The 11,061-nt window shown below is 50.1% G+C and overlaps 1 protein-coding gene across 7 annotated transcripts in view; it reads right to left on the bottom strand.

Annotated features, from left to right (window-relative positions):
* Positions 1-7,210, bottom strand: part of eml1 (EMAP like 1) — a 28,174-nt gene extending 20,964 nt beyond the window's left edge. For 2 of the 7 annotated variants that reach the window (XM_029138450.3, XM_029138448.3), the window contains exon 1: positions 855-1,503. In XM_029138450.3, the coding sequence (XP_028994283.1) occupies positions 855-921 (67 nt within the window). In that variant the 5' untranslated portion in view covers positions 922-1,503. Of the gene's footprint in view, positions 1-854; positions 1,505-6,583 lie in introns of those variants that run through there. The other 5 variants (XM_029138453.3, XM_029138454.3, XM_029138452.3 and 2 more) reach the window with 4 other exon arrangements.
* Positions 7,211-11,061: the final 3,851 nt, after the last annotated feature.

Consider the following 11,061-nt stretch of genomic DNA (forward strand, 5'->3'; position numbering starts at 1 on the left):
CTCCCCCTGCCCCCTGTTATTGTGAAAGCTCTAATCCCCTTTCTGTGCACTGGGGGCTCACTAGCTTTAGTTCGTCAGAGTGCCAGCGGTGATGCTATCGTCCACTTGCATCACACGCGGCTGCAGCACTTCAAACAGCAGGTCACCTACTTTCTAATGCAAACTTTATGGGAATAAACCCCAACCTGCTGTCATTCTGATGTGTCATGCTCCTCTCCCTCTCTCCTGACTCACCGCCTCCCACCCCCTCAACGGGAGCGGCTCGAAGTACGGTTTCTCCTCTGAATTACATCAGAGGTGCAAACACACGATGAGCAATAGTGTCCCGCTCTGTTTCTCATCGGACTCACTCTCATCAGAGCTCATCGCAGTCGGACAACAAGGGGAGGAACGGGAATAACAGCCTCATCACATCCAGCAGCGCAGGAGTAATGAGGGCAGTCTGAGCTGAGGACGCGTCGTCTTTGTGTATTAGCTCCCAGTGCTGCTGGCTCACACTGACTGCTCACTTCATTCTGACCTCAATTCCAGACTCTTCCTTTGATATCTGCATTGTGTGCATCTGCTGCAATAAAAGCTCTGGATTTAAATAAACATCAGTTACATCGGGCCTCATTGTGAAGCTACCAGCTGATCTGTCAGTGAGTATTACAGTAAATCTGTTCACTGAGGGGAAATGTTAAGGTCACGCACATCAGCATTAAGACTGAACTCATCTTTTTCGCCAAAAGAGCTGGGGCAAAAATAGCTCATGCCTACACACACACACACACACACTGGTGTCAAGTTTAGCCAGTCAGCTGGTGACATGTCAAGTCCGGGGGGGGGTCTGGAGGGGGTGAAGTTAGTTTTACCGTTGCAGAACTGTAGCAGTGATGAGGTGTCATACAAGCTGCTGTAGCTGGAAAAGCCGTCCTCCATTCTCAATCCCTGCTCCGCTCCTCTGCGCTCCCTCTGGTGTCCACCGCTCCTTCGCTGCTCCTCTCTCTCTCTCTCTCTCTCTCTCTCTCTCTCGCTCGCTCGCTTGCTCTCTCTCTCTCCGGTGACTCCCCTCGGTTAGTTTATCCTTCGCTTGGCGTCCAAGGCGCTCCCTCCATTCACTCTGCACGGGTCGGGCTCCCTGGGTGCGTCGCCATGGTAACCCATTCAGTCAGAGCATGTGATGTGAACTCCAACCCCTGTGCCTTTCCTCCTTTTTTCGGCCCCCTCCCTCCGACACGGAAAAGTCCTGAACTACAGCACAATCACTCCCTGCTCGCGAATGACTGCAGAGGAGCGACCAGGCTGAAGTTAAGAGGCTGCCGCTGGTTCTGTTTTCCCCCCTGCTCGTCCTCGCTCCTCCGATCTCCTCCTCCTCTTCTTCTCCCCTCCCTCTGCTCCCCTCTCCTTCTGGCTTCAGCGAAGGCAGCTGTGTGTTGTCATCACTCTCTGATCTCCAGCAAGAAAAAAAAAAAAGCTTTAAGAGGCTCTGAGCTGAGAGCACGGGCAGTCACTCTGTGTGTGTGTGTGTGTGTGTGTGTGCGTGTTTGTGTTTGGATAATGCTGGGACAGCCCAGCCTTCCCTGTCACACAGACAGGACGAGTCAGAGCACGGGGGCCGGGCCTGTCAGATAGACCCTCCTCCTCCTCCTCCTCCTCTCACTTAGTGGAAGAGAGAGAAACAGAAACTGAAGAGGAAAGGAGAGGAAGGGCAGACAAAGAGAGGAGAGAATGGGGAAGAAGAGGAGACAGGAGGAGAGGGAGTGAGGAAATTAGAGCGTCGGAAAGGAGGTGAGGAAAAGGTAGAGGTGTGAAAGGAGGACAGATGAGCAGAGAGCAAAAAGGGTGACGGGGAGAACAATAAAGAAGGATGAGATTGAAATCCAGAAGAAAGGAAAGAAGGAAACAGATCAGGAAAACACCAAGAAAGGCAGAAAAGAAAGATGACGTGAGAAACAGGTGGAGAAATGCAAACAAACACAGATAGTGTTGGTTTTCCAGCTGACGCTCACACACCAGCACATACATCCAGAGTCACACGGGGACACAGCATCAGGACCGGCGGCGGCGCGTCACGGGCGTCCAAACGCTGCCAGGGGATCTCCGCCTTATCGGCCTCGCTCAGACTGCACCGAGACCGAGGGATTCTCAAAACAAGGACGGGGGCTGGAAGGGAGGCTGGGGGGGTCGAGGGAAGAGAGAAATAAGTGGGATGGAGGGGGAGGGGGCACGAGGGGAGGGGGAGAAAGCGCTGGAGGAGAAGCAGCATGAGGAGAGAAGGAGCAAATTAAAAAGTTAGCAGGACGGGTTCTGGGGGAACGAAGGGGGAACCCTTCAGAAGAAAAGAGGGGAAATTAGATCTAACATCTAGGGAGGGAGGGGCTCTGCATTATTTATATTCCAAGCTTGGAGGGAAGGAGAATAAGCCCGAGTCTTTGGCCTATATTTATAGAAAACACTCCCCCTCTCTCCGTCCGCGGATCACAAGACGGAGCTGCCGGGACGACACAAAGGCAGCGATGCCGCAAAGCAGCGACTGGAGCCATGAAAGCGTGCGTTTGTTCGGCGCCGCGGAGGTGACGGGACGCGTCAACGCCCCCGGGAGGCGCCGACGCAGATGTGACGTCCGCCGCGAGGGCCGAAGGGAAGCAGCTGATCAGGTTATGGCTCCGTATTGACCCCCCGCCCCCCGTCTCCCCCCGGGACGCCCCCCTCAGCCTCACTTTATTACACAAAAACACCGAGCCGCGAATAGACGTGAATGACACGGTGCTGTTTGTGGAGGTCGAGTGCGTGAAATCACAAGGATTTTACCGTTTTAGAACATTTAGAACATCCTCCACCAACGCCATCAGCCGTGTTTTGTCTCATATTACTATAAATCTGCGTCTGGAGCCAGATTTGGGCTCTAGATGAAGGCCAGGTCTGCTTTTTGTCTGCGTCTACGCTCACGCGGGGGAACGTTTCCTCCAAGCTCCACCTCCCCGTTCATCCCTAAACCCCGGCAACAACCCGGCGGGGGGCGGGGGGCGGGTGGCCGGCTCCCTGCTGCTTCACCCCCCCCCCCCCCCCACCCCACCCTCCGCTCCACAGAGACACACCTACACAATAAACAAACAGCACAGGGCCTTTTATTTTTACTGACAAGTGCTGCGTGCGTCCAAAGACCTCTGACTAAGGGAAGTTCAAGCGTTGGAGCCACAGCTGTCAAAATAAAAGCGCGTGTTCTGCTGTCATCATCAGGCAGGAGTTCAGGCCTGGGTTCTCCTTCTGGCTTCTTTCTCACCTGGCCTGCATGTAATTGGGGGTCAAGCTTGTTTTTTGGTTCGAGACAGAAACTTCCTCCGCATATGATGGTTCAGGCTGTCAGAGATCCTGGATTAGATAAATCCAGACCTGAGGAGGAAATAGGGTCAATCCCATGAGCGATCCAGCCGCCATCTGTGTGCCCGTCCTGCTTATTGGACTGCTTTGTGCGTTACACCGTGACTTAATCCAACTCAGGCTCTTTAATGATTCATATAAATGACTCAGGACACGCGGACGTTCGGCCTGACTAGACTGTAAACAGTTCAAAGGTTCGCTGCCTTTGGGGAAAGTAGCAACATAAAGTCAGTTACAACATTCATCAAGTTTTAATTGTTCCTGTGATGTTATAAAGAAATACACTTATTGATTCCTTGAAGTGACTTGAACTCGCGCTGTGGATCTGAACACCGGCGCTGCAGGTTTCCGGTGCATTAGATGCGACACTGGGACAGAGGTGAGACAGACGCAGGCAGATACAGACTGAACGTGAGAGGGGAGAATAAATCGAATTCAAAATGCATAATTTCTCACCTGTCGTTTCCAGTGAATGCTTATCAGCGCGAGTGTCAAGTCCAGACGACAGCACAATTTATGACGCTGAGTTATAAACCCGGGCGCCTTGTTGGACATTATTAGAGCTGTGGCTCATTTTCATGGTTAATCTGATAGTGGACAGCCAAAACTGACAACAGCACTGTCTTGGATCCATAAAGCATGAATTATGTGGTAAAAGAATCTGACCTAGTTTTGATGGGACAGAATCCAAGGCAGTGTTAATGTTTCATTCACAGCTCTACTTGGGAGAAACCAGGAAGGGCTGCATCACTGTGCAATCAGGAACCAGACCCCACAATGATTCAAGCAGCTTTTAACAACCGTGTTTTAGTGTCAGCACTATTTGCCTATCAGTGCACTGGAACACGACTATAGAACGAAAGACAAAGGCAGCTGCAGCTCACGTGAGCAGCAGCGGTGCCACAGAACGGCTCCATGGCTCCAAACAACTGGGTCACCGCTTGTGTTTCAGTCATGGTCTGTAATAACGTTATGCATGAAGAAATCCACCAACGGCAGACTGGGAACATCTACAAGACAACATCACATCCTTAAAGTAGATGCTTGTTATGAAAGAGGCTCCAAGAACACCCATCGGCATTAAAGCACAAGCACTGATGCTGAGTTTACTGGGAGGCGTTCAAGGCTAAAGGTGTTTTTCTCTGCAACCTTGAAGTGAGTCAGTCATTTCAACCTAAATCTCTATTTTTAGCAGGGATTACCTTCGCTTTGCTGGAGCTGAACATACAAACCTTGGAGATTTTAATACTGGAGCGTGTGAGAAGGCGCTAAGGCGCTTGTGGATGTGACTCTCACCCTCTGAAAATCTTCAAAGTCTTTTCAGGTGGAACTGAAATTTGCTCAGCACAAAACGTAGAATATTTCTAACGCCGCATCAAACCTTATTCCGGGTCTTCACAAGCCTTTTGGTTCCGTGACCTCCGTCGCCTTCACGCTAACGATGCTGAGGACCACGCTGAACTACATCTAATCTAAATGGTAATGAGGCAGAACTTGGACCCACAAGCAGAGCAGCATCAGTGAACTGGAGTCTGTATTGGCTGCTGTGTGGCCCATAAACAGCAGCATGTGTCCACCTGCTAGTGGGAAAATGAACCATTCATCTAAACCCACCTTACCTGTGACCCGGGCCCACACTCGGGTGTGTAATGGATGAACGTGGCCGCGTCTCCCACAGTGCGCAGGGTTGTGTGTTCTCTCAAGCGATGACAACATTAATCACATCTGACTTGGCTGGTGAGACGTCCATGCAGACCCTCCCCCCATTTCCTGAACAAGCAGCCCTCAGCTCCTTCTCTCCCACATATTTATATAGTACTGCTGTATATGTACTGTGGAAGCAGCCAGAACTGATTTTGCACCTCATGCACCTCATTCATTAGATTCACGCTAGAAATTGTCTAATTCTCTTCATTTTCCGTGCAGGTCTCTCCTCGTCTGTTCCCTTCTGACTTTCAATGGATACGAGCTTTAAATAAGCAGCGGACGCCTGCACACGCGTCTGCGTGCAAACTTCTGTGACAAATGACCCACATTCAGGCAGTTTGAGGAATAGTGTTAACCTCAGCAGTACTGCGTGCAGTCATAACCAGGGCACAGATGGAGGGCTGACGTCAGTAGGCCGTGACGTCGCCTTCATCTGTGGCCACACACACACACACACACACACACACACACACACACACACACACACACACACACACACACACACACACACACACACACACACACACACACACACACACACACACACACACACTCTTCTTTCCCACCTGCTCTCTTTCTTGCCTCATTCAGTTTTTCCCACTTTAATGCCTCATTTCACATCCTCAGCCCTTATTATTATTACAGCACTCTGAAATAGCCTATGTTGCTTTCTTTAAAATGATAGCACTGCCCCCTGCAGGACATTTGCAGCTATAATTTACAACCTACTGTAACTACAAAATGACACATTTATACATTTTAAACTAAATACATTATACACTATATCACTATGCAAAGGTAAAGTTTATATTAGGCTATATGTATTTGTAGGTTTCTTGCCTTCAAGGGACATCCTCAATCCTTCAGTCATAACTTAATACTATTTAAGAAATGTCTGAATTAGGCAAAGCTGAAGCTGAGTAGCCCAACATGACTGAAGCTATAAAAGGCACTAATACTACTCTGTTAGTCCTAAGGCGGTCAGCTGTACCTCAGACAGTCATTATAAAAAAAACAAAAGGAAGAGAGGAGAAAGTGAGAGAGCAGAAACATGAGTGAGCAACTAAAGAACAAGACAAAGGAGAAGGTTTCTATTTATAACGGACTGTTTCTGTTAATCTGTCTGTCAGGCAGCGGTGAGGCTTCAGATCCTCTCAACCTGGCTACACACACACACACACACACACACACACACACACACACACACACACACACACACACACACACACACACACACACACACACACACACACACACACTAGGGGGCAAGCTGTGCAACTGCTACGAATGCACCCGACACAGGCCTCTTCTTCCCCAGATGCACTGTAACATCTGCATATCTCACATCTGCGGAGCAGTTCTGCTGCGATAAAATCTGCTCCGCGTTTCCATATAAGGGCCCAAAGTGAACCAGCTCCTCTGTGGAGCTGAATATTTCCTGTGTGAGTTGTCCCACTGGGGACAAACAGTGACAGACACACACACACTTCATAGGTCTCTGTTAAACACTCACCCATAGGGAGCCCCTCACAGTCAGACATGGCCACAGACAGTGATGAGGATCAGACTGCTTCACTCCAGGCTGCTGCTGCTTCTGCCTCCCTGACTTCACGAACCCGCTCGGTCTCTGTTTTAGGATTATGACCGCAACGGCCTCCCTCTGTTTGTGTGTGCTGTACTTTCTAGCTCCTTGCGCTCCCCCTTCTCTCTTCCTCTCTCAACAATCGAATCAGTGGCCGGTAGTCGTGCCAATCAAGCATCCGACAGTGCGATTGGACACTAAATTTATAACAAGCAGCCCCCTTTGGGATTCGGTTTCCCTCACATGTGGAGGGCCGTTTTGGACTTTCTCATGTGTCTACAACACATTTACCACCGCGACATAAAATTTGAAATAATAAAAAAAAAACACAAACACAAAACGACAATACAAGAAAAGGATCAAAACAACACTTTCACAACCACAGTTGCCCAGTTCACATATTTAAGTTTGAAACAGAAGTCAGAGAACCCTTTGTTAATTTTTATGCAGAGACATTTTGACCAAAGGCAGTGAGTGTTTCAGAAAAGCCTGGTTGCTGCTCTGATTGATTCCTGCAGGGGGCGCTAGAGCTTCACTGGATGCTTCCTCACACCAGGAGACCTCCTTTGTTTCCTCCAGTTACTCGGCCTGGATTCCAAGACATTTACAGGGTCAAGTGACTGTGTGCTCAAGAATGCTGCCGCGCTATGGTCAATGTTATGTTTAATTTTCTTAAAACGAACCCACACTGTTTGTGAGCTGCGCTTTCTGCTGCATTCACGCATTAAATGCAAGAGAGCAGAAAACACTCTTCTCCTAACGCACGAGACAAAGACGAGCGTTTCCGGGCACTTGATAATACGATACACACTGCGTGCACACTTGAGTGCACAAAGCCAGAAACAAAAAAACAACCCCGCGCCGCTTGTTCCGAACTCACCGCCGAACCTTTGCACGAGCTCCCGCCTGAGCCGCCTTCCAGCCTAATCAGCTGACTCTTTGTCACTTGACTGGGAGGATTAACACCAGCAACAGGTCCGGCATGTGACTAAGTGGGGTCAGACGGGGGACGGGTCCAGCCACAACCAGTCACACGGAGGTCGGGGTTTAGCGCCGGCGACCGGTGTTATCTAGAGATTTGAGAGCGAATGTTGGAGGATTTCCCACTGCGTTATCTGCCCTCCGGACCCGTCAGTGACACCCCCACCCCCCGACACCAACACGGCTTTGATGTCTGATCTCCAGCTCTTGTTTGCAGAAGAGCTCGAGGTCCCTTTCGCAAACACAAGTTAAAGCCTCACCCCGTGAAGACCCCTCAAGCCCTTCGCTCTGGCAAACAGAAAGGGGCCCGTCCACCACTGTGGCTGCTTTTCCTACTAGTGATAAGGTGCAATTACTCGGATGGGTTAATTTACCCCAGTGTCCAGAAATTATGCCCACTTAGACTGTGAAGTACTTTAAATCAGGAATGGAGACGTTCACAAGAATCGGAGGCCTTGAATTCGGACCGGGTCTGGAGAGAATCATATTAGCAGTTTGGCCGCCGTCTTTAAAATGAACGCGGGGGTCGAATCATTACAACTGCCTCTCAATATTGTACTTCAGTTTGACTCCAGCAGATTCAGAGCTGACTCATTCTAAGCTGATAAAAGGCAGCGTATTCTTTCTGCTCCCACTCCGTCGCTGCAGGTTCCTCACTCTTTGCTCACGTTTTCCCTCTTCAGCGGCGGTTCATCAGCGACATACGCTCCTTTCTTTAAACTAATCCTCCTCCTCCGACTACGAAGCATCTCTGCCTTTTTAACTTCTCATTTTTCACCCTCATCGTTTGTTTTGATTTGCAGTTTGCAGAAATCTATAATGCTAAAACAACTAAATAATTGCATCTTTAACACACACCAAGGTGTTAATTTAACTAATTAATTATTTATTGGTTGCCAATTGGTAAACATTCTAATCAAATTAAATTAATTAAGTGAAATGTTTTCTCACTCTCCACACGAGACGGTTTCATTCCAGCTCCTCAACCAACAGTGATCTGTAAAGTAAAGTGGGGCTGTGTATGAAACTACACCGACGGTGAGGAGGGGGTTCAATTAATATGAGCGACGAGGCCTCCAACCTCTTTAATGATAGCTTGTTAACGATGCTCCAATGGCAGCGGCGCTCGTATATGCAGGTACTAATGAACTCCTAATAGTGTCAGATCTAACGGCCTCTGAATGATTCCACTAACTGTTTTACGGCCGTGTGGGCAGAACCCTAATTGGGGACTTGTGGCAAAGAGCTGCAGTTCACAGCTCTCTGCAGGTTTAACAACCTGCACGAGGCGAATGGAGCCTCGCATTGTGCCGAAGACAGAGGGAATGCAAACAGGTATTACTCCACAAATGACTTCTGCTCAGAGGAGAGGAGACTAATAACGGCCACGTTTAAAGGAGCAGTGTGAAGTAAGAATGACCCGTGTGTGTTCTAAGTAAATAGGAACCAAAGTAAAAGGCCTTCTGCACTAATCCATTTGATTCCTGTTTCATTCTGCAACACAGAGGGGGTCAGCGGATGTATTTGAGGTAGAAGATTAACTCTGGAGAAGGAAATCTTCCTCCGGCTGAGAGCGGTCGCCCCCCCACCGAGAAACGGCCGAGGTGTGACGGAGGGGATTCCAGTGCGTGCAACAAAAGGCAAGCACTTTGATTTGAGAGAGAGAGAGAGAGAGCGCACGCGCACACACACACACACACACACACACACACACACACACACAAACACACACACACACAAACACACAAACACACAAACACACACACACACACACACACACACACACACACACACACACACACACACACACACACACACACACACACACACACACACACACACACACACACACACACACAGCTTGGCTGATACACAGCAGCCCTGCCCTCGGGTCGCAGCCAGCCAAAAGACAGTGGAAACTCCAGATGCTTCACAGCAGTTGTGGGCTGCGCCTTTGGAAGAAGAAGGGAGCGGTGGAACAGGAGGAGGACACTGATGGAGGGTTGGAGTGGAACAATTTAACAGCAGCGGCACAGGCCTAAATTAATAGTAAAGCTAAGGAGGGTTTCTGGCCTGGGGGCGTGTTTCAAACAGAGGGGGAGCATGGGTGGGGGTGAAAGGAGGCTCCAGAGACTGTGATGGATGGACTGGTGAGGAGGGGGGGGGGGCTTCAAAAGAAAAATGACCCAGGCTGCTGCTGTGATGTAGTGGGAGGGAATGCAGGGCAGAGGAACATGTGGGGAGCTCATAACCAAATAAGGATTTACAGCACCACCCGGGTGAGGCTACCCAACATGGATATCAAACAAACACGCCAGAACGCGGCCGTCAGTCGAGGAGTCACTGGATCCAGCGCCGAGCTGCTCCACGGGTCAGGACGCCTCTGTGGCTCCAGCGGCAGGCACAAACCTTTTGACTGAGGCTAACTTCAGGGCTTTTAAAACATGATCCAGCCACACCCCCTGCAATGCAGACAGACGCGAGTGAAATCCTTCCCCCCACTCACACACACACACACACACACACACACACACACACACACACACACAGACGCACACACAGACGCACACACAGACGCACACACACACACACACACACACACACACACACACACACACACACACACACACACACACACACACACACTCCTTCAGGGCCTGCTCAAGTCATTATGGCTCTAAGAGATCCTATCGGCTCCGGGCGGACAGACAAGTAGTTAGTTGGACGGCTGGGTCCTCAGACAGCAGCCTGTGGACTGAGAATCCTCTGTGCTCCGGACAGAGCGACTAAATGTCTGGCCACTCTTCAGAGGCTCTCAGGTGTGACCGGCCGGGCTCCTGTGGACCGGCGGCAGACGGGCACAGAGGCGCTCCTGTGATCCTGCAGCCGGGTGAATATCTGCTCTCTCTGCCGTCAGAGGCCGCGTATGTTCCTGCAAAGCAGCTCCAACACCAGCCAGATCTTCTTTCCTGCACAACTATGCAGGCTTTCACCGAGTTAATGCATATTTTTAGTCGGAGCCAAGGTCAAACATTTTGCCAGAGACCTGCCTGACACGTAATTTCTCCCAGCAGCTGTGGTTTCCAGCATTTGATGAGTAACTCCACATTGGAGTCAAAGGCTTTAGTCAGACCACAAATGCATCGCACCAGGATTTTAAGACGATGATGAAGGCTTTGATTCTTAGCGCAGTCGTACCGACTTTTATATGTCGCTCTGACGCTGGTGGAGGCTGAGCCCCAGAGAGGAGGCCTCAACGCCCCCCTCCCTGCACACACACACACACACACACACACACACGCACACACACAGACGCACACACAGACGCACGCACGCGCACGCACACACACACACGCACACACACGCACACACACGCACACACAGAACTCTTCCCTAAAATTGCTGATGGCTTGTTTTCATGAATATAT

This window comes from Betta splendens, chromosome 22, assembly GCF_900634795.4.
Source record: "Betta splendens chromosome 22, fBetSpl5.4, whole genome shotgun sequence".
NCBI lineage: Eukaryota > Metazoa > Chordata > Actinopteri > Anabantiformes > Osphronemidae > Betta > Betta splendens.